A 25,019-nucleotide genomic window follows, 5' to 3' on the forward strand; every position below is an offset into this window, starting at 1 on the left:
AAATCCTCTGACAATTAGTCTTGCGACTTAAATTTAAATACTTATTTGATATAACACTTATGACCTTAATTTGAAAAGCAGAACATATTTTGATTGCAAACTGCATTCAAATGTAAAAGATAACTTGATTTACTACATTAATAATTTTGAATTATTATATCTTCTTAGGCACTAATAAGTTTAAGTGGATAAGAAGATTTGGTAAATTATTAGAAAGTTTAGAAAGCACTTATCAGTCCTTGTAAGCCTGCTCTGTCCATCATTTGGAGCATTCAAAAGACTGAGATGTACTAAATTTTTATATAAGTTCAAGTGTTTAAGAGAATTTAGTTATGTTTGTTTAGAGAAATGAAAAGTTATGTTTATGAGTTAAATGAATAAAGAACTGAGATTTTTTTTCTATTCTTATACAAAAAACTGTTGGATTCACAAATTGAATAAAATGATGAGTGAGCAGAACTTAAAATTTTAAGAAAAAATCTAGATATAGATATATGGTTTCAAAATCATTAATACATATACTGAATTAATTAAATATAAGCAACTGTAAATTGTCCTTTCTGAGCACAAGCATGCCTTCTTTGGATATTAAAAACAACTACCAGGTGAACTGCCTGCATTTAGTTGTATATTTATCCGTCAAGGTGAGGGTCATACCTAGACTCAAAAGCATGATTAGGGCACAGCTTGCCTCTGGCATGATCCTCTTCTTGACCAGTCTCCTTGCCTCTGGTCTTGCCACTTGCCAATCCGTTTTCCATATGGCTGTCAGAGTGACTTTTCTAGCAGGCAAATCACATCATCCTATGTCTCCAGTTAAAATCCTTCAGTGGCCCCTATTCCCCTAGCAATAAAGCTCCAGCTTCCTACCAAGGCATTAGAAGGAAGGTGCCACATCTTCCTGTGCCTGACTGCCTGTCCATTATCATTTCCAGCTAGTTTTCTTCGACATATTTCAGCCAAACTCCTCATAGGTTCCCAAGCATTCCATGTTATTTTGTTAATTTCATGTCTCAGTTCTGGCTTACGCTGTTCTTTTTTCCCATTCTGGGTGTTCTTTTTTCCACCTCAGACTTCATGTTTCCGTGAAATTTTCTGCTGTCATAGAGTCTATTGACATGATGCCTAGTGTATATTTCTTCTATCAGATTACAAACTTACTGAGGACAGAAACTGTGACTAATTCATATCTCTAGTTTTTAGCACAGGGCCTGGTACACAGGTAGTACTCAATAAATGCTTGTCAAACTGTTTTCTTTTGTTTCAGTCAAGTGACAGTACAAGTTCCTTCACTTTCAAAACAGAATCTCTCTTGTTTTACGTCTATAAGACTCTTAATCTGTGCCTCATTGTTTCTATTTACTTTTCTCAGAATTTTTAAATAAATCTAAATGTCCCCTTCTTTTGGTGTCAAACTGAAAGGTGACAACATGCTAGCAGCCCTCACTCTTGGCGCCTCCTCGGCCTCTGGCAGTGCTTGAGGAGCCCTTCAGCCCTCCACAGCACTGTCGGAGCCCCTCTCTGGGCTGGCCGAAGCCGGAGCCTGCTCCCTCTGCTTGCGGGGAGGTGTGGAGGGAGAAGAGCCGGTGAGAAATGGGCTGCGCGAGGCGCTCACGGCCCAGCGCAAGTTCTGGGTGGGCGTGGGCTCGACGGGTCAGCACTCCGGCCAGCCCCGCTGGCCCCAGGCAGTGAGTGGCTTAGCACCTGGGCCAGCAGCTGCAGAGGGTGCACTGGGTCCCCCAGCAGTGCCAGCCTGCCGGGTACTTGATTTCTCACCGGGCCTCAGCTGCCTCTCCGTGAGGCAAAGCTGGGGACCTGCAGTCCCCCATGCCCAAGGCTCCTGCCGGGCCCAAGCGACGAGGGCCCAAGCGATGAGCGCTGCCCCCTGCACCGCAGGGCCGGGTCCCATTGACAGCCTAAGGGCTGAGGAGTACGGGTGCCCAGCACGGGACTGGCGAGCAGGGCTGCCTGCGGCCCTGGTGCAGGATCCACTAAGTGAAGCCAGCTGGGCTCCTGGATCTAGTGGGGACTTGGAGAACCTTTATGTCTGGCTAAGGGATTGTGGATGCACCAATCAGTACTCTGTGTCTAGCTCAATGTTTGTAAATACACCAGTCAGTACTCTGCATCTAGCTAACCTAGTGGGGACTTGGAGAACTTTTCTGTCTGGCACTCTGTGTCTAGCTAAAGGATTATAAACACACCAATCAGCACTCTGTGTCTAGCTCATGGTTTGTAAATACACCAGTCAGTACTCTGTAAAAATGGACCAATCAGCTCGCTGTAAAACGGACCAATCAGCTCGCTGTAAAATGGACCAATCAGCAGGATGTGTGTGGGGCCAGATAAGGGAATAAAAGCACACTGCTGGAACCAGTCACTGGCAACTCTCTGGGGTCCCCTTTCTCAGTGTGGAAGCTTTGTTCTTTTGTTTTCAATAAATTTTGCTGCTGCTCACTCTTTGGGTCCATGTTGCTTTTATGAGCTGTAACACTCACCGTGAAGGTTTGGAGCTTCACTCCTGAAGTCAGCCAGACCACCAACCGACTGGGAAGAACTAACAACTTCAGACACGCTGCTTTTAAGAGCTATAACGCTCACCAGCGAGACCACCAACCCACCAGAAGGAAGAAACTGCGGACACATCTGAACATCTGAAGGAAGAAACTCTGGACACACCATCTTTAAGAACTGTAACACTCACCGTGAGGATCCGTGGCTTCATTCTTGAAGTCAGCGAGACCAAGAACCCACCAATTCCGGACACAAAACTTTGCATCCTGAGTGAGTGGTTAGATTTTTATGAGAACAAAAAATTCTCATTAAGCCAGTTTTTTTTTTTTTTTTTTCCCCCAAAAGCCAATTAACTTCTCTAAGTGGCAGAGGCCTGTGGTTGGGAAATATATGATTTCCTTTTCAGTGATTTTGTTTTGGGAATGGAAGCAACAGTCAATGCAGGGTAGACTGAGTTTGGTGTCCAGAGTTGTTTTGGCAAAATGTGCTAAGTCGTTTCTTAGGGCCTCAACCTATACCTGATGCCTAACTGATACCTATGTGAGAGAGGACTGAGAGAACAATGACCAGACCGCAAAGTAGGTGGGGGTCATCATGGACCAGGACAAAGTGGCCCAACCCTGGCAGATGTGGCATTATCCAGTCTACTCCTTGGAGCCACGGTGCAGATGCTCCTGTTGAGAAAGGACAGGGAGGCAGGTGGGGGTGGAGGGAGTGTGGGGAGGAGTGGACCCAGGATAGGATGTTACTGCAATTCACATACCAGGCAGATAAGAACTGATGGGACAGAAGGAGATGCTTTGCAATTAGCATTTGCAGCTGCTGGTACGTGAGATATTAATATGTTCTCTATTCTTAGGTTCAATTCTGCAGACACTTAAAGCAATAAAATGGCATGAGCAATCTGCAAAGACTAGAAGGAAATTAAGTGCCCCTCAATTTTAGTCATGAAATCATAGAGTTGGAAGTGACTCAGAAATTAATTATCCCTTTCCCCTCCTTTTACTGGTAAATAAGCTTAGACCAGAAAGTTTAGTTGTTGGACACACAGCCAGAAATAAGCAGTGTCAAGGACTTTAGCCCAGGGATCTTGACTCCCTAGCACAGAATTATTTTTATTTTACCAGCTACCTCCTTGGCCCTGTCGTTTAGTTCAAGTCATCAACGTTGGCTAAATCATGGCATTCTGGAATTGTAACTTGTTTCATGTTTTTTGAATGAAAAAGGTATCAAATTATTTTTAAATTATTACAAATGACAAACCAAATGGAATATACACACCCTTCCATTCTGATCAAAACCTTTTTTTTTTTTTTTTGAGACAGAGTCTTGCTCTGTTCCCAGACTGGAGTGCAGTGGCACAATCTCGGCTCACTGCAACCTCCGCCTCCCGCGTTCAAGCAATTTTCCTGCCTCAGCCTCCTGAGTAGCTGGGATTACAGGTGCACACTGCCACACCTGGCTAATTTTTTGTATTTTAAAATAGACGGGGTTTCACCGTATTGCCCAGGCTGGTCTCGAACTCCTGAGTTCAGGCAATCTGTCCGCCTTGGTTTCCCAAAGTGCTAGGATTACAGGCGTGAGCCACCACGCCTGGCCTAAAACCAATTTTTAAAAATGAAGTATTTCATGGAAATTCATTACTTTTTGTGATGCTTTAAAATATTTAATTTCTTTCACAAATATTATTTGATCTTCCCTAAAGACATAACTAATAATCCAAAGAAAACATGCTAGCATGTGATTTTTAGACTATCACGAGAAATGAAAGCGCAATTAAAACAGAAAAAAGGCATTCTCATCTTAGACATCAGACACATAAATTTGTGTAAAAAACCCCCACAAAACTCCCATTACATGGTAAAAATTGTTTCTGAATGAGACAAACTACTCACTGAATCATCAAACTACTATGAATCATCAAACTACCAATCATTTATTTTAAAACTATGGCAGGGAAATGGCTTAGGAAATCATATGGTTTAACGGTTTCAGAGATTTCCAATGGTGTTATTTTTAGAGAATATCTGATTTTGATTTTCCTGTCATTCCTTTGGATTGTGCTGAATCACAAATGCACACGTGAACTGTAAACTCTGAGAGTATTTAAAGGGACACATACACTGGGGGTGCTGTCAACACCAGTGAGAGAGATCAGGAGAGAAAGTGAGAGAAAGAGAGACTGTATTGGAGAGTCACTCAAATTGTGCTGCAGTAAACTGTGAAGGCCGCATGCTGTGCTTAGAGGATGTCAGAATCATGCCACTTATCTTGATAATAAAAGTTGCCTTTTACTATCAAAATAGATTAGAAGCAGCTACTGACAAAGAACATATCCAAGAAAACCAATAAAATAGCGTAAAAAATCAATACTGGGGATAAAAAGGAAGTAAATAGGCAGTTTAATTCTACCAAATCCCAACTGGGACAGTTTCTGCTTTTAGATGGGAGGCCACCACGCCCTAGGAGAATCACCTTGAACTGGACTAAAAGTCTTCCCAAAATATCTAGCAGTGGTTGTGCTTCAGATCTAAAAAACAAAAACAGATGTTATGTTTTCCTTTATCCTACGCTATACGTTTAGATGTTCAATAAGCATTGAATATGTTTAAATTTGAAATATACAGTTTGAAATAGATAAATTATATTTGTCAATAGATGCTAGCTGCAAAACTCGTTTCATTTTAATGTTAGTAAACATTAGTGTTACTAAACCAAGCAAGAGAAAGTAGTTGAGCCAAATATAAGCGAAACGCTGCCTTTAATGAGTGGGACTTCTAAGTAAACAAACCAATTAAACATGAATCCTTGCTTCTAAGATAGCAAAAGTGAATGTGTTAAGAAGCAGATCAACTCTGAAGACAAAAGGCAGAGAAAAGAACTAGGAAGAGGCCCAGTCCCTGGTCACAAGCAGGCACTGCCTTGCTTGTTATACATCTTCCAGTTAGAAGGATGCCCTGAGCTCCTATTAGCTGCTCCTGTTTTCCCCTAACCAGGCATCCAACAGAGCCAGGCCATAGTTCACAAGGAGCATCTACCATTAGCAACACTGATCTTATGACCAAGGATTGATGAAAAGAATGACTGCTGTTTTTTTCTTTATTGACTGAATCCCAAATAAATTGGCTCTGCTTTAAGAGCCAGGACACTGAGTGCTTGAATCAGCTTGTCTCCATAGGTACAAACTGTGGGAAGGGTGAGGACCAGATTAGGGAGGGCTGAGAGGAAATGATGCAGCGGAAGGGGAGGGGCCAGATTTGAAACTGAATGTTGGCAGCAGGGAAAGATGCGCCTGGCAGTGGTCATGCCCAGGAAAGGGTAGGGGTAGGGGTAGAATTAGGGTTAGGTTAACAAGAGCAAAACATTCGAGTGGTCATTTATGATGCCTGGGACATCAGAATTAGAGCATAAGAATGAGACTATATTTAGAACAGGGTGGCATATGGAGTCAGTCTCCTGGGAGTGTGCCCCTAGCTCATCTGTAGTCTTTGGGTGGGGGCCACACATCACCTGAAATATGGCTGAAACTCATGCTTTCTGAGTCAGGGAGTTCCTCTCCCAGAGTTGAAGCCATTACGAACACATTTATTTCTCTAGTATTAAAAATATCACCAGGCACAACGACTCATGCCTGTAATTCCAGCTACTTGGGAGGCTGAGGCAGGAGGATCACTTAAGGCTAGGAGTTTGAGACCAGCCTGGGCAACACAGTGAGATGCACCTCTACAAAAAAATGTTTTAAAAAGTTAGCTGGGCATGGTGGTAATCGCCTATAGTCCCAGCTAATCAGGAGGCTGAGGTGGAAGGACAGATTGAGTTCAGGAGTTTGAAATTACAGTGAGCTGATTTCACTACTGCACTCCAGCCTAAGTAACACAGAGAGATCCCATCAAGAAAGAAAGGGAAAGAAGGAAGGAAGGAAAGAAGAAAGGAAGGAAGGAAGGCGCCACCCACCCAAAACAATGATTTTCCAGAAAGATATCAGGAAGAAGAAAGAAAGAAAAAAGAAACAAAGAAAGCCTAAAAAACAATTTTCCAGAAATATATCAGGGTCATCTCTGACTCCAGGTCCTACAGTTCAGATCTTGTTTCCAAAAGACAATCAGGTAAAAGGTCAGTGGCACAAATTTCGGCATGATAGGGTGTCTACCACGCAGACCTCATGGCATGTACAAGGGTATGCACACTCTATCCTTTACATGAGGTATCCATGGTAAGTTCTAAATGCTTAGTGGTCTCTCAATTGTTCAACTCCTACTCACTTCTCATCATTTTCTTTCAACTCTCAGACAAACGGTGCTATGGTCAAGTCAATGTTCCTGTCCTTATACATCAATCCAGACATCCTGCCAACCTTTGCTGCTTCACTTTTTTTGGAGGGAGGGAGATGGGGGAATGAGATTCACATACTGGCCACTTAAGAACCAGGTACTGTCTCACTGTAACAAATTACAGCTAAGAGCAAAGTCTGAAAGCGTCTCCAAAAGTCCTCAGAGAAAATGCATTAAACAATGGATTTTTGTTCCATTTTATAGCCTAAAAACCATCTAGTGCATTGAGAGAGAAGGGGCCCATTCATCTCCTTTCTGACCTAGAGACCACAGAACCATTGAGTTCCCAAATTACAGCTGCAGTGTAGTAGATACAGAGTGGACAGCCTGACTTCTCAACCCCAAGATCCAGGTGGGTTCCAAGAATCAATGGAGAGAAAGCATCATTCAGAAATGAAGATGGTCAAGTTGGAGTCTCTACGTTTAAGCCAAAAAGTCACTTAACTTCAGCTCGCAACTTTTTGTGAGTAAAGTGTCTTCCTAAGGATGCATTCAATCTTGGCTTGCCATTGAGTCTAGAGTACAACTTTCTTGTTGTCCTTATAATTCATAATGTTGTAGTAAAATCAGAACTCTTTGGGGGAACTCATTGCAATAACTCCCCCTCTGGTCCCAAGAGGACTTGTTAATAATTCTTGACTGGTGCTGGAAGTAGCCTTCCAGATTCCCTCTGGCTCCTCAAACTCTCTCTCACCTATGTTTCCCTACCACCAATTAATTCCTCTAGAAACAGAGTAGCAATGTCTATTCAGATTACTCAATGAGAGATTCTAAATTCTGGACCTGTAAAAGTAGCCAGGAAAGAGTCTCTTCATCAAATCTGAATTCCTCTTGGTTAAGGAGAAAGCCCATACTAGAAAAGTTTACTTTAAAAGTTGGAATGTTTCACAACCACTATTGTTTGACTACAACACACTAGATTATAGTAGTCCCCTCTAATCCATGGGAGATACCTCCCAAGACCTCCAGTGGATTCCCGAAATCACAGATAGTACTGAACTCTCTCTATATGTACTATGTATTTTTGAACTGATAACAGGGTTACTAAGTGGCTAAGGGGCAAGTAGCCTATACAGCATGGACATGCTAGACAAAGAGAAGATTCGTTTACCAGGATGGAAGGAGTGGGATTTCATCATGCTACTCAGCACGGCATGCTATTTAAAATTGTTTATTTCTAGAATTTTCTGTTTAATATTTTCAAACTGCAGTTGACTACAGGTAACTGAGACTGCAGAAAGTGAAACTGCAGATTAGAGGGTAGTACTGTAATCTAAATATTCATTGTTACAGATACTGTCTGGTTTGTCAGTTAAGTCTAACAAAGTTCCTTTCATAGTAATTTTTATTTCTCATTTCTTACAGTGGACAACTTGTCATATCATTATTCTACATTTTTCATTCTTAGATGGATTGTACAAAACAAAATCTCTCTTTCAAGAAGTCCTTATTAAATAAGATAGTGCTGAACTAAATAATTGGAATTCCATTTGAATCTATGTATTCTTGTTCTACCAAATAATTGTCTGGAACATCTCTGGGTGATAAAGTTAGCTTTGGGGAAATGGATCAGTGAAGATTTCTAAGATCTTGATGGACAAAGACGGCACTGGATTTACCTAAACCTCCCTTGTAAGGCAGGGCCCTAATTCCAATCAAAATAAAATCCATTTACTCTGCTTCTTCTCCACCCTCACCCAGTTGGTAAGATCACACTTATCTTCTAGGGGCAAGGTCTTGAAAACATCCCCCAGTCCCTACCTCCTGTAAGCCTGCACCAAGGATACTCAAGATGGAGCCAAAAGCTTTCAAAGAGAAGGTAAGACTGAGAGACTCCTGTCTTCAGAGTCGCCGACAGCAGAAGTTCCCTATCTGGAGAATATGCCAAAAGCACTTACATCTTTACAAATACTACTTTTGGCAAGCAGATGGATCATGGAACTAAAGTTACTGCTGACAGTCTTCCATTTTGGAAGGGAGTCAACAATGCCTTAAAAACAGACTACAAAATCATTAGATTCAATAATTTCATAGCATACAATTTGAATATTTTTTATAAAGTTTCACTTCTATTAGCATGTCTACATTTTATATATTGCTGATTCAATTTTCTAATTTTTTTTGAGAAGAACTGAAAAATTAGTTTTTTGTTTGTTTGTTTTAGCTTAAGCTCTTAGTAGAGATCTGATAACCCAAAGGATCCTGGTAAACTTCTTAAGCAGACACACTGACTGTTTAAAGCTGCAGGGGTGTCATTTATGAAAATGAAATCAAAATTCAACGAATTGCAGAAAGAGTTCATCTAAAATTCCAGAAAGCGTTCATCTAAAAGCCTGATTCACATTCAGAGTAAAATCTTCTTTCATCACACACGCTGAATCAATGTAGCAAACAATAAACTATTACCGGCGAAGTCTGAAAGTTTCTCTAAAAGCCTTAGGAGTCCCTATTAAACACGATGCTTTGTTACAAAAATTTAAAAATACAACCTATGGGACATAAGGAAGTGTTTATTACTTGGGGATAAATTTCTAGCCTTAAATGCTTTCATTACTCAATAACAAATGTAAAGAAATACAGGAACCAAGTATTCTCTTAAAAAAAAAAAACAGAAGAAACAAATGAATAATAAAAATATAAAAATCAAATTAAAACCAATAATACAGACATGAAAACATTTATCAGATGGGTAAAATGCATCCAATAGCTGTTGTGGTTTTGCCTTTTTCTTTTTTTTAAGATTCAAAACCCCCTGTAAACCCAATTAAAGATAAAAGAGAGTAAGGGCAAAAATGAGAATTTCTCATTGGAATGAGAAAGGAAACAAAGCCAGAATGGGATTAATTTAAAGTATCATAAGAAAATTCAGCAAGAAAATCTATGGCATAAGATTTCATGATAATTTCTTAGCAAAATACAAATAACCCAAAAGAGAAAAACTAATTCAAAAATATAATTACCATAGAAGAATCAGAAAGGTAATTAAAGACTCAGTATCAAAAAGGCCCAAGGGTCAGACACAGTTGAGTTTTACCCTAATCTATCTTTCTTTCTTTCTTTTTTTTTTTTGAGATGGAATTTCACTCTTTTTGCCCAGGCTGGAGTGCAATGGCGTGATCTTGGCTTACTGCAACCTCCGCTTCCCAGGTTCAAGCGATTCTCCTGCCTCAGCCTCCTAAGTAGCTGGGATTACAGGCGCCTGCCACCATGCCCAGCTAATTTTTTGTATTTTTAGTAGAGACGGGGTTTCACCATGTTGGCCAGGATGGTCTCGATCTCTTGACCTCATGATCCACCCGCCTTGGCCTCTCAAAGTGCTGGGATTACAGGCGTGAGCCACAGCACCTGGCCCCTAATCTTTATTTAAAGTTTTAAAAGACATTGTCCTCAATCTTCTCTAATGATAAGAATTAATGGGATGCTGTAATACTAGATCTCTCTCAAATTTCTATACGGTAGGTCTGGGTAACACGTATGTGTGTCGAGGTGCTTCTTATCTTCAGAGAACATTAGGAACTGATTTTAACTCACATAGGCCAAAGAAAAAATGAAAAAAGCTCACTGGCATAACTTTAATAATCAAATTTGATATAAAAGAAAACAAAAACAGTAGATAAATTTCATTGCTAAATATATAGATGCAAAAATTCTAAATAAAACACTAGCTCATAGATACAGAAATTTATCAAAAAGATAATATAGGTGGACTCTATTTGGCTTATTCCAGAAATGTAAGGATATTTAAATATTAAGAAATCTATCAACATAATAAGGAGACATCAACAAATTGCCATAGGAAAAAATATGATTATATCAATAGCTGCTGAAAAAAAATTTGGTAAAATTCGGCAGAATTCCTAATAACAACCCTAAGTAAAACAGCAATAAAAGGAAATTAGTTACGATAAATATTCTTTTTCAAAAAATAGCAAAACACTAAAGCCATTTAAAATCAGAAACTAGAGTGAGAGGCCAACTATAATCATTATTACTTAATATTGATTTAGACTAGTCTTAGATGATCTAAGTATAAAAAAGAAAAATAAATGACTGATATAACATGAAAGGGGTAAAACTCTTTTTTTTTTTGCTAATGGCATGATTATATATCTCAAAATTTCTACCAATGGAAAATTCATTTTACTTATAATAAAAACCTTAACATAGTTGTTAATAAATTTAAAAATAAGATGCAAGTTCTAGATGAATATAACTATAGATTATTATTAAAAACCCAAAACAGCATCTAAACAAACATAAAATCATATGACAAAAAGTACCTAAGTCATTTAATAATTTGGGATGAGAAGACATACATATCATGAAAATGACATTGCTCCAAAAACTAATATATAGATTCAATACGATTCTAATTAAAAGTCCCAATGGGGTTGTTGGAATTGAACACATTGATCTTACAGTTTGTATGGACAAGCAATGCTAAACAATAGCTAAGGAAAGTATGGAAAAGAAGAAAGTGAGAGCAGGAATAGCCTTACTAGAAAAACACAGAATCAAACCACTGTAATCAAGTCAACAGAATACTGCTATAGAAATAGAAAACATAGATTGATGGCTAAAAGAGGCATCAAAAATAGATTACATATCTTATAAGGCCTTAATATAGGATAAGTCAATTCTGGCTCTCCATCTGGAATAAAAGAAAAGTGGTGCTCCATCTGGTACCATAAAATAAATTTCAAATGGATTAAAGATAAATTTTTTTTTTTTCACTTTCAAGAAAATCTAGGAGACTACACGTACAACCTAGAGTTAGGGGAAAACTTTTTAACCGAAACTAGAGACCTAGATGTTATGAACAAAAAGGTAAATTTGTTTGAATAAACAAACATTTAAAACTTCATTATGGTAAACAATATGACAAAAAGTCACAAATATACAACTATAAAGAAACATAACACAAATGATAGAAACATATGTCTATAATCAATGAGCCCTTACAAATTGACATAAAGCATCTAAATAATTTAATAAAAGGGGCAACATATATAAATATACAATTCATAAGAGTAAATCTAAGCAGCTAGCAAACAAATGGAAAGATGTTCAAATATATTATTTGTCAAGGATATGCAAATTTAAAATGAGATGTTACTTTCACCCACCAGACTAGGAAATATTTAAAAAGCCACAACACATTGCTGGCAGGAATGAGTGAGGGAAGGGTATTAATATGTATCGGTGGTGGAAATGTGAAGTGCTACAGAATTATTGGAAGGCAATTTTGCAAGTTCTATTGAAATGTAAAATATATGTACCTTTTAACCCAGAAATTCCGCTACTAGGAACCTATTTCATAGAAAGAAATGAACAAGTCATTAAGGACATACTTCAGCTTTGCTCATGGTTGCAAAGATCCGGAAACATTTATAGTTATATACCCCGTCATGGTGAATGGCTGAATAAACTATGGTAGTACACACTGTAGAACATTTTACTGCCTTTAAAAGAGGTGATTCAGTGATATATTAGGTAATTTGAAGGGATTTTCACAGGTATTGCTGAGTAAGAAAAATCAGATATAGAAAAGTGTGTGTAATATAATCCCATATTAATAAAAGAATGATCATCTCACCAAATATATGCATGTGTACACATTTGCATGGGGGTGTGTGTGTGTATCTATAAACAAGACTCTAGGACTAGGTAAGTAAATATGGAATGTTGGATCCTGTATATGTCCATTAGCTAGGGGAGGAGAAAGAGAGCAGATGTAGATTTAAGGAGGTAAGATGGGGACGAGAGAGCTGAACAAAAAAAATTTCTTTAAAGGTGCTAGAAATTCACAAGCTGATCCTTCAAATTTATATTAAAGTTTAAGGAACCAACCTTGAAAAGCCAAAACATATTTTAAAAAAAGAACAAAGTTGTAGAAGGATTTATGCTTCCTAATCTCAATACTTATTACATAGCTACAATACTCATGTGTGATACTGGTATAAGGATAAATATATAAATCAATGAGATAGAATTGAGAGTCCAGTAATAAACCTATATATTTGTGGTTAATTGATATTTGACCAAGAACAATGGGGAAAGAATAATCTTGCCAACAATGGTGCTGGTACACTGATTGTCCAGAAGCAAAAGAATGAAGTTGGATCCCTACCTCACAATATGCACAAAAACTAACTCAAAATGGAACAATGACCTAAATGTAAGAGCTAAAACTATATAACTATAAGAAGAAAGCTTAGGCATAAATCTTTGTGAGCTTGGTTTTCTATATAACACTAAAATCATAAGCAATAAAAGAAAAAATAGATAAACTGAACTTCATAAAATTTAAAAACTTTTGTGCTTCAAAGGACACCATCAAGAAAGGGAAAATATAACAAATAGATTTTTTTTTTCAAATCAGATATCTGATAAGGAGCTAGTACCTAGAATATAAAAAATTTCTACAACTCAAGAATAAAAAGACAATAACCCAATTAGAAAACATGCAAAGGATCTGAACAAACATTTCTCCAAAAAAGATCCACAGACATAAGTTATTAGGTAAATTCAACCAAACCCTCAAGTGATACCACTTCACATCCACTGGAATCACTATAATCAAAATGACAGATAACAATAAGTGTTGGTGAAGATGTGGAGAAATTGGAACCTTCATACAGTGCTGGTGGGAATGTAAAATGATGCAGCGATTTTGGAAAACAGTTGAACAATTTAGTGAAAAAGTTAAACACAGAGTTACCCTATTCAGCATTTGCACTGCTAGGTATATATCAAAGATAAATGAACACTTATGTCCACACAAAAAGTTGTACATGAATGTTCATAGCAGCATTATTCATAATAGACAACTGAAAACAACCCAAATGTTGCCCATCAACTAATGAATGGGCAAATAACATGAAGTATATCCGTAAAATGAAATATTATTTAACAACAAAAAAAGTACTGATACACGCTACAAAAATGGATGAACCTTGCAAACATTATGCTAACTGAGAGAAACCAGTCACAACGGATCACATATTATATGATCCCATGTACGTAAAATGTCCAGAAAAAGCAGATTTTATAGTGATAGAAAGTAGGGATGAAGTCAGAATTGAGTCAGAAATATGCTAATTGCTACCATATTTCTTTTTGGGGTGAAAAATTTATAATATGAAAATATTCTATAAATGATTATGGTCATGAATACACATCTCTATGAATATACTAAAAGTCACTGAAATACACACTTTAAATAGGTGAATTATATTGTATGTAAATTATATCTTAATAAAGTTATTAAAAAGATTGCACTAAAAAGAACATGCACACTTCTGCATTTATGTAAAATTATATATATATATATGTTTATGTATATTTCCCATATATGTATATGGGAAATGTAAGTATAAGTAAAATAAAAGATTAAGAACAAAACTAAATTCAATTATATCTCAAGGCCACTATTTCTTCACTCATAAAGTAAATTTTATATTTCCAGTTATTTCATAAGGCTGTTCTAATATATGTAAAGCACTTATGCTGGTATATATTAAGCACTCAATAAATGCTCTTAACATTAATGATGATAAAAAGATACTTTCTAAAGAGGTTCAAGTGTCTTTCATACTTACCTCCATTGTAAAACCTATGACTTTGAAACATTGCTCAATTAATTCATACTGGGATTTATAGAAACTATTATTCATGATGTCTTGTACTGTTCTGAGGTGGTCATTTTGTAGGTACCTAAAAAATATATAAAAGGAAGGATAAAAGTCTAAAATTAAGTGAAAAGTGAAAGTATTATTGATGAAAGTACAACCTGGCAGATTACCTGGGAGGCTTATTTTCAGGCAGTTTGTAATGGGCTAGTTTCTTCTTTTCAGCCAAACCAGCATAAATGTAGTAAAAAATATGAAAATTTTTTTCTCCACTGGAAAAAAAGATATTTTCAGTAAGGGAGTTAGTAAGAATATTTATTGTTTAAGTTACTTGACAATATAATTATTTGAACAATGACTGTGAGTGCTAATATGGGCTTTTCTGAATACTGCATTTTGGCTTTCTGTGGTCGTTATTGTTGTCATTATTTTCAACAACCACTGTCATTAAATTCCAGACATTATCTTAATCACTTCATAGGAATCATTCAATATACATTTGTGAGTGACTTCCAGGCACTGTTCCAGGCACTGGGGATATAGCAGAAGCAAAACAGTCAAAAATCCCTAACTCGTTGGAGTTTACCTGCCAGTGGAGCAGACAGAAAAAAGAATAATGTACACAGCCATGCCAATGGTTATAAGTGCTACATTATCTCATTAACCCACCATAGGCCCCTGAGATGGGCATGTGTTTCCTATTTTATGTAGAAGGAAACTGAGGATTAGAGCTACCAATCTCCCCCAAAGCCACAGAGTTGATAATTAATATGGATTTGAATCAGGTCTATTTGACTCCAAAGCCCATGCCTTTAACCACCTTTGAATATTGTCTTTCTGAGGCGTAGTTTTCTCACTTGTATGAGGAATCTCTTTCTTATAAGCCTCAAATCCCATGATTCTGTGGTTCTAAGTAGTATAAATAGCATTTTCCAGATGCTGCAATAATGTCATTAAGGGAATATGGATTACAACAAGGTAAGTTTCCACTTCAGGATGTTTCACAACATAATTTCTTGGACCTTGGGGTCCCCTCTCCTCCTTCCCTCATGTCTTCCTTCTGCTCTAGTGGGCTCTAGCGAAAGACCACACTTTCAGGCTCTCTGCTGAAACAGCAGAGGATGAACCTCCTGTTCTATAGTTTCCCCGTCTCTACTGCCCTGTTTTACTTCCACTCTTGATGAACCTAGTGGTCAATTGGGACACCCTGGGGTTTGCATCTCCCTGTGGCATTCCCCTTCCCGTCCTCCTCCTAGATCCTCCTCCTGTTTGAGGGTGGTCCTCAAACTTCACTTGACTGTTCACTCCATTATCACCAGGCTCACCAGGCTCACAGGTTGGGGCAGGGTAGGATTCTTCTTACAGTGGTTAAATTAATTCTAATGTCTCAACCAGAAGGCCTTGCCGTCTTCACTTCTTTCTATTGTTACTTCTCTTTCCGTTGGTATAAAACTCTCATCCTACCACAAAGCTTTGCATGTCACCATAGGGATTGGGGCAGGAGACACTAAATTGTTGTGGATACTCCCCTTTCTGCCACTCTTGGCAGTGACCTGAACTGTGCTCTGGGTCCTAAACTCATCACACCCAAGATGGAAACTTCAGGGGCAGCTTGTATCCCCTCTCGCCCTGCTCCTTTCCTTCACCCCCTCCACAGCCTTTATCAGCAAACTTAGGGGGCCGATGAAATATTTTCAGAAAAGGAATTATTAAACTTATTTTTAGTAGAACAGAGGGGTCTTTGAATTCTTTTCCATATGAAGTACATGAAACAGAAAAAAGCCCACTTCATGATATGCATAATTATACATAAATTATTTTACTTAAAAGGTAAGAAAGGACTTAAAAACGTTCCAGGGTCTTCTCCCCCTGTACACGATGCAGTATCATCTCAGTAGAGATGGAAATTTACTGTTGCTCTCTTTAGAAAATTATTCATTCAGTATGTAGAAGTTTCCTCAGAATCAACAGTAACTCAAATATATCCATCTGTATTTACTCTTCCAATAATGCAGTAAAATTTGGAGTTTCAGAACAACTGTGGCTTTATTTTATAATCTCTAGTTTTGATCCGACATTCTGCCAAAAGCCATTACAAGAATAATTTTTACAGAAGCTCAATAAGGACTCCAATACATCAGTCATGTAGGTTTAAAATAACATTGAAGATTTGATACTTGTGACACACTAATAACTATTGAAGGTACTCTCTTTGGTCTTTCTTGAAAGTTAACAAATTGAAATACTTAATATGAAAGGGTAGAGCTTGATAAGGTGAATAATGCAGATCTCTGTTCTTCCTTAGTATTTCAAAAGGAAGGAAGACATTTTCTAAAGAGAAAAGTAACAATGCTATTGGTTAGTATGCATTCTGCACTGAAACTCTCCCCTGAGTGAAGGGAGAGTCAGGGGGTCTTATATAATTAGAGAAGGATAGTCCCATTCCAAAAGAAAGGGGCTATGGGAAAATAAATATATTTGAGATGTGTATTCAGTTGAATTTGAGATGGTAGCAGGATATGTAGGTAGTTGGAAATTTTTTAAAAATGTAAACTTTTTTCAGTTTTAAGAGAGGGGGAGAAGTATGTCTTTGGGTGTCAATCACGTAGGGCTCTCTGTTGAGGCCATAACGTCAGAAGAATTTGTGAAGTGAGAGAGTGTAGAGAACAAAAGAGAAAAGCTGCAGGGACAAATATTTGGTAAATACACAGTGTGAGACTGGATGGATAAATCTAAAACAGAAGAAAAATTCAGGGAGGTAGGAGAGGAATCAGGAGAATCTAGTCATGGGGCAAAGAAAAGTGAAGGTTTAAAGAAAAGGGGTGGTCCAGAGACTGGGTGCTGAAGTGAGGACTGGCACACCCTTCAGAACTCATCCTATTCTGTTACTTTTTGCAGTCACCAGTGATAATGCAAGAAACACCAACATGGCCTATGACTGAAGTTAGAACGAAACTGAAAGTTTCCTTTAGTTCTTGTCTTTTCTCACCACAGAATAATAAAAACTTCTCTACGACTGGCACAGCATATAATTCAGTTTGCTTTCTTCTAATGAAGCACACTGATTGTGCACTTCATTAATTGTACATTGTATCAGTTAAGTGCTAACAACGTGATTGCTAACATCAACTAATATAGTGCAATTGTGATGTTAACACTGTACTACATTGTTCACAATATACACTAATTGTACATTGTACCAGTTAAGTGTTAATCACAATCACATTTGTATCAGTTAACATTTGCGATTGTTAACAATGTACACTAATTGTACATCGTATCAGTTAAGTGTTAAAACTTAGACACACAATATTAATGGATTTCTTTTCATCAGTTTTCATTTATTGGGAATTATAATTTGAAAAGACCTGGAAGAAACTTTGGGGAATATACTGACCTTCAACGGACAATCAGAAAGTTAAAGAAACAGGAAAAGAACACACCTCCAAAGCTTACCCAGGGTCCCTAACCATATCAAGCTGTGCTTAAGAACACAGAGCATTACAGTATCCCACACTTGCTAATGTTTCCAGGGGTTCCCAGGTCAGGACTGCCTGAGGACAGACACAGGGTCTTACAAGTTACCAAATGTCATTTCTCTGATTGTGGCCTCACTCCTACTTGTGGAGCTTCTAACACTTCTTCAGAGTGAGTTCCACTCAGCTGCTTGCAGGAAGGCCTTCAGGGCTGTCTCATGTGTGTGTTCACCTGCTTTGCATCCTGGGGATTACCTGTGCAGCCAATGCCTCTGACAGCCTCAAACGGTGGCAAAGTACTCACAAGGATGTAGCTTAATTCCTGTGAAACCTTTGAATATTCAATGAAGTGGCCAACAATCAGACTTAGAAAGCTAATAATGAAGCTTTGCATTCTTAAGGGACTACAGGGTATCCATAAAGCAACACTTTTAGTTTTTCCTTTTTAATCACAGCTCCCACCTTATAAACTCTCTCCTCCTAGATATGCAGTCTCCTCAGTCCCCTTCTCTTGCTATCTACCTGCTGAATCTTAGCAGATGAACTCATTTCTTACTTTCATGAGAGGCTAGAAACCATGAGTGATCAGCAAGTTTTATCATACTGTGAGCTGTGTTACCACAAGAATCCTGCCTTACTTGGCTTTATGTCTCCTGTGCCTAGCATACAGTAGGCACTCAATAAATATGTGTCAAATAGATGGATGGATAGATGATGGATGGATGGATGGATGGATGGATGGATGGATGGATGAATGGTGGGCTTTGGAGTCAGACAGAAGGACGAGGCTTCAAACTCCAACTCATTCATTGCTAAGTTTTTGACATTAAGCGACTTATTAAAATTCTCTTAGTTTCTCACTTTTAAAAGAGAAGATGACACCCTGTCACATGACTACAAGAATTAAAAGAGATAATGACTGTAAGGTGCTTAGCGCAGTGACTGACATAGAGTAACTGCTCCATAAATACATTTCCCTTTCTCCACAATGGAGAGCACCATGTCTGCCACTTATTTATGTCTCCTATAGAGTCCTGTTAAGTGCTGGGGACATAAGAGAAATGCAATCAATGCCTGCTGAACTGAACTGTAATAACAGGAGGAAACTGCAGTGGAAATGGCTATAATTTGTATTTATGAGAATTATCTAGCATTGCCTTCAATAGGTTCATTTTATTCTTGAAATTAAGTAGCCTCTTTTAAAATTTTCTCCTTGAAAACCATCAATGTTTAAAAAAGGATTTAAATCACAGGTTATAAGACAGTACCATCATTAGAAAGGTAATCTAAAAATAAATGTGGTCAGAGATTGAGCTGGGATGACATTGTCAGAAGCAAAAAGTGAAGAAAAGAACAAAATGTCTTAAAGGGTGAGTTCATCAAAAAAAGATACTCGTCTGCTCTGATTCTTCCCTACTCCTCAGATCATTCTAAACTCTTCTTTGTCTTGCTCTGGGACCCCGAAGGCCAATCCTTACAGCCTGCAATCCCTGGACTCCCTTGCTGTCTGGCTTCCATATGGGTTCAGCCAATAGGAAGCACAGGCAGGAAACAGGCGGAGGGAGGAGAGAGAGGCTGGGACGTTATCCCCTTGCTCTCTCCCTGAACGGCTGCATCCCATTAGGGCCATAGCTCTCGACAGGCAGCCCCTGATCCACAGCTGCAGCTGGCACCAGGCACTAGTGCTGCCCCTCCCTCTGCCTGCAGACAGGAAGGCAGCCATGGCTCCTCACCCCTGTTAGTCCATGGGCATCTCACCATTTCTTCTTGGCTCTTCAATGCTCATGTGACTTCTGTAAACAGTTTTCTCAGTTAAAACCCTAGAGCTTGTTCTTTCTGTTCAGTACCCTGATTGATAACAGTGCAATTAAATTTATAATTTGTAAAGGTACCTATTAAGAATTCTTCCATCAATCACAGGTCTAATATTTTCATATTCATAGGTCACTCAAAGCTCCTCTGGAACTTAAAAATGCAATTAAATTAGGTGAAAGAAAAAACATAAAAATGGAAAAAGTGTTATAAATTAAAGACAGCTGTGCTCAAATTATAACTGAGTTATATTTCCACTTGATTGTGAATTTGGAATTTGGAATGCTTTTCCCCAATAAGCAAAGTTGTAAAATTAGAATAGTTCCTTAGGGGGAAAAATTACTTAATTCATAGCATGCCTTAAATATAATCCTGACTATGCTATTTCTTAGAATCCATCCTGCAATATTTCAGTAAGCATTAACGGGATTATTTCTATGGTTATAAGCTCAGGGCCTCGCTGTGTAACTCCAGAGGGTTACGTTCATGTGTTATTCTATATGAACTGTGTTCCTGCACTCAGCTCCATAGAATACACCGTGAATGGTATCCCTTGATATTGTGCAACATGGTGGTGCCATCTACCAATTAGTTACTCTTAAGTAGTTCTCCCCAAAGGGCCTGAAGGAGAGGCTTACACAATTATGAGAGCAGAACAGTTTTGAGAACTAGCTAAGTTTCCACATCTGCTAAGATCCTGAGGTCCTTCTACTTATGGGCCGCAATAGCACTGACACACATGTCCACTGAGTTTTGGGCACTGGACACGCATCAATAAATAGTATCTACCATTTATTGAACATCTTCAATATCCCAGGTACTGTGCTATATGTTATTTCTAATCAACTATTAATACTACTATTACTACTAATGGCTTAAACTTACAGATTTCTTACTATATGCCATTCATTGTGGTACATACTATACATACCTTGTCTTAATTGATAGGTACTAATGCGATTTCATTTTAAAGATGAAAAACAGAGGTGCAGAGAGGTTAAGTAAACTGTTTCAAATACTACATACAATGAATTACAGAGCCAAGATCCTGTAAGGATCTTTAAGGTTTAAATATCTTACCCAAGGTGGATTAAAATGGTCTGGTACCACAATTGAAAACCACATGTGTCTAATAATCATTCCTTCCTTTTTTTTTTTTTTTTTTTTTTTGAGATGGAGTCTTGCTCTGTCACCCCAGTGGAGTGCAGTGGCGCGATCTTGGTTCACTGCCAGCTTCGCCTCCTGGGTTCACGCCATTCTCCTGCCTCAGCCTCCCGAGTAGCTGGGACTACAGTTGCCCACCACCAGTCGCCCACCACCACACCCAGCTAATTTTGTGTATCTTTAGTAGAGACGGGGTTTCACCTTGTTAGCCAGGATGGTCTCGATCTCCTGGCCTTGTGATCTGCCCACCTTGGCCTCCCAAAGTGCTGGGATTACAGTCATGAGCCACCGCGCCCAGCCTCCTTCCATATTTTCAATTGAAGGCCAAAGGGTAATTTTCCATACTGGGGCTAGTGCTCAGGAGCTGGACTCCAGGCAACTTCTATTCATGAATTACTCATGAATTGAATGACACCAAGCTTGAAGGCACTTACATTAAATAATAATGTACTAATACACAACAAGGCTTATTATGTTACTGTGAATTAACTTGACATATTACTACAATAATGTAGCATATGTTTAGCATAAAACCAACGTAAGAAAAATGAAAGATTCTAATTTGCCAAGCTTTTAAACAAAATAATGTAACTACCAGGGTACAAATCCAATGTGTAACAATAGTTTCCTCATTAGAATAACAAAGATGTTTTGTGAGACAGAAGAGAAACTTTGTCATTAAGCTACAAACCCGCAAAAGGAATTCATTCCACTTAATATCAAAGCATTATGAAGAGTATTGATGGCTAAAATCAGTCAGCAATAAAAGGTCAATACGATAAAGCTCCTTCTTGAATCTTTTATTTGGCCCCTTGTGTATAAACACAGGAAGAATAGAATTAATACAAATGTCTATTTATATATGCTAGCATTTAAAAGAGAAAAGCATTCAGTTATTTCTAATTAAATTTCACATTAATTTTGTATAGATAAATATATTCTCTGCTATGTCAGAACGGTCTCTAATTTATGCTGTTAGTACCTCTATGATGGGTTTAGGCTTTCTATCTGGCAGCACAAATTTTAGGTTATTTATTAATTCCTCTATTGAATGTTACATATATTTGAGAGTAACACAGTGCTGATGGATCTCTTCATTCTCAGTGGTAAGTGCTTTGCATACAGTAGGTGATAAACAAAATTTTATTGAATGAGAAAGACATTTTACTATTAAAGCATTATGTTTGCTTCTGCTTCCTCCAAAATAGGAGAGGTTTGAAATAAACTTACATAGCTTGGTGGATAACTCGGGATTTTTCCAGGAGATATTCAGAAATCTGTGCTCCCACTACAGCTCCAGAAGAGGTGAATTTCATTTCTAAGTATTTTCCAAATCGGCTAGAATTGTCATTTATAATAGTGCAGGCATTGCCAAAGGCTTCTACCAAATTGTTTACTTGTAAAATCTTCTCTTGCAAGGTTCTGTTATTAGCCTAAAGAGAAAATATTAAGATATTTTTAAAAACATAAAAAATTAACTTGGTATATAATGAAATGTCTCTTCTTTGGTAAGCACTTTATGTAGACATAAACATACAAAAGCATGTTCCTGATATATTGGCAGATGTTACATCCTGGTCTATTTTCGCCCTCCCATACGTGGATTCACTCACTTGTTTTCTTAAAAAAGGACAAGGAGATATTCTATACTTTTCTATTCAAATGCAGTTCTGCCTGATTTACAAAGATAATTTATAAGCAGCCTATGCACATTGAAGTACACTTGTCATTCTGTTATTCCTCCTCTACCTGCCTGGGCCCCCATCCAAATAGTCCCCAAAGCCAGAACCACTTTACTTGCTTCCACAGAAGCTGCTAACCCTGAAACTAAGAGAGGAAAGATAACTCATTAATTCAGAAGCAGAGAGAAGGGAATAATTATGAAAAGTGAGAACAGCTCGGAAGTATGAATGGGAGGAGTGGAAACCAGGTCAAGGTTAGCAGGCTTACATGGCTCTACCTCTATTTCTTCCCCATCTCTTATGCTCCTCTTCTCAAAGAAGTATGTTCCATGTTTCTTTTTTACCACTTTAGTTGAAATTCTACTGAGTAGAAATTTATTTGGGTTAATAGCCAATCACTATTACAAAGGCATTCCAACCTCTGCCCCCCGAGGTGTAGGGAGGTATTAGTTATTCACAACTTGGCAGAAGTTAGCTTAAGTAGATTATTTTCAGTATAATATCTACCTTAATACTTTACCAAGATCAACTATGTTAGACTTATTGCAAATTTTCTATGTCGAGGGAGAACAGTGGAAGCTATTTCTGGAATGCAGGCTACATTAGAATTTGAGTGGGTTGGAGGGGCATTCACAATGAAGTTTTCAGGCTGTGTAAGAACTTTGAGTATCTTATAAAAGAGGCAATAAGGGGTGAGAGAAGAGCATAGTAATTTGGGGGATGAACTTGGCTCTTTTAAAATGTTTTGGGCTGGCCTTGCACCCATGAAAAAGGTGAGATAACATTTTCATTGGCATATATTGAATAGCAGTGACCTGCTAAGTAAGATTTGGAAGACTGCATATTTCAAAGGTAAGTTCTATCTACCAAACACCTCATTTTTCCATCTGGTAAATCCTTATCAAGGACATAAGTTAAAACAAGATAAGATGTGATAAGGGTAGGAATCTGAAAATACATATATACCTATCCCCAATTAACATTAATCTAAAACAAGACAAAGAGATTAGATTAAGGAGTTTGCTGACATCTACAGAACCACATTCACACACAATTAATTTATCACTGATGAGAACCTCTATCAGCCCGCAGATCAGGACAGAATAGCAAAGACCTGTGAGTAAATTCATTCAGGTGTTCAGCTCCTCTACACCAGGATAATATGCTATGCCTCACTGCCCCCGCGCCCCACATTTAATCTTATCTCACCATGTCAAAACCTTTTAAAATGATACTTCTAGAAGGAGAGAGTGGTTGATGGGCAAGGGGAAAGAAAAGGCTGAGATGAGATACCTGGGGTAGCGCCACCTTTTTTTTAGGTCTCTCCTGGCTCTTCCACTCCCGAGAGGGTCACAAGTCTGCTAAGTAGAGGTTATATTAAGCCACTGGGTCAAGACTTCTGATAGAACATATTAAAACCACTCAATTAGTTTTTAACAGGAACATGGAATTCTTCCTACTCATCATTTTGAAAATGAATTAGAAGTGACATCAAGATGGTTGGCCAGAAGCTCCTAGTGCTCTCCCTCTGATATGGTTTGGCTCTGTGTCCCCACCCAAATCTCATGTCAAATTGTAATCTCATGTGTCAGGGGAGAGGGCCTGGTGAGAGATGATTAGATCATGGGGGCGGATTTTCCCCCTCACTGTTCTTGTGATAAGGACTGAGTTCTCATGAGATCTGATGGCTTGAAAGTGGCATTTCTCCCTTTGCTCCCTCTTTCTTTCTCTCCTGCTTTGCTGGGCTTGCTTCCCCTTCACCTTCTGCCCATGATTGTAAGTTTTTTTGAGGCCTTCCCAGCCATGTGGAACCGTGAGTCAATTACACCTCTTTTCTTTATAAATTACCCAGTCTCAAGTAGCTCTTTATAGCAGTGTGAGAATGGATAATACACCTTCAAGCCCCCCGCTACCTGCAAATGAGTAAACAAGTACATTTAAACCAAAATAACTAAAGGAGCATGCTGGAGAATAGCAAAAAAGCAGCCAGTAGAAATCCTGTAGAGCACAGAAACCCAGGATGGCCACATAGAGAAGGAAAGGAAACACCTTACCTTTACCACATCATGCCCCAAGTGGGGATCAGCTCACAACCAGGAAGGAAGGACAGCTCCCTGCAAGGAAAAGGTAAGCAAGATACCCCCAGCAACCTCTCTCACTACTGTTCACACTTGCAGTCATTGCTACTGGAGACTCCTGCAGTCCTCACAGGCTCTGAGCTTGGCTGAGGGAGCTCCCTTGCACCAGAGCTGAGGCAGCACCCCACCCTCAGAGGGCCTCAGGCCTCCTGAACACTGAAGTAGTTGCTGCCACCACACATCACAGGTGAGGTGGTACCTTGCACCCTGGGGCTCCAAGCCTCTGGCACACCTAAGCAGGAGCACCTCCTAGCACCACAGATGATCAACT

At 38.5% G+C, this 25,019-nt stretch overlaps 1 protein-coding gene across 14 annotated transcripts in view; it reads right to left on the reverse strand.

Moving 5' to 3' along the window:
- LOC105480009 (myosin IIIA) overlaps positions 1 to 25,019 on the reverse strand; it is a 310,637-nt gene that overhangs the window by 98,524 nt on the left and 187,094 nt on the right. For all 14 annotated transcript variants that reach the window (XR_986226.3, XR_011608191.1, XR_011608190.1 and 11 more), the window contains 3 exons: positions 22,159 to 22,361; positions 14,650 to 14,748; positions 14,447 to 14,561 (listed from right to left, as the gene is read on the reverse strand). Coding sequence is in view for 11 of the 14 variants with exons in the window: in XM_011738421.3 (XP_011736723.2) it covers positions 14,447 to 14,561; positions 14,650 to 14,748; positions 22,159 to 22,361 (417 nt within the window). In the remaining 3 variants the exon portion in view is untranslated. The remainder of the gene's footprint in view (positions 1 to 14,446; positions 14,562 to 14,649; positions 14,749 to 22,158; positions 22,362 to 25,019) is intronic.

This window comes from Macaca nemestrina, chromosome 9 (genome assembly GCF_043159975.1).
Source record: "Macaca nemestrina isolate mMacNem1 chromosome 9, mMacNem.hap1, whole genome shotgun sequence".
Taxonomy (NCBI): domain Eukaryota; kingdom Metazoa; phylum Chordata; class Mammalia; order Primates; family Cercopithecidae; genus Macaca; species Macaca nemestrina.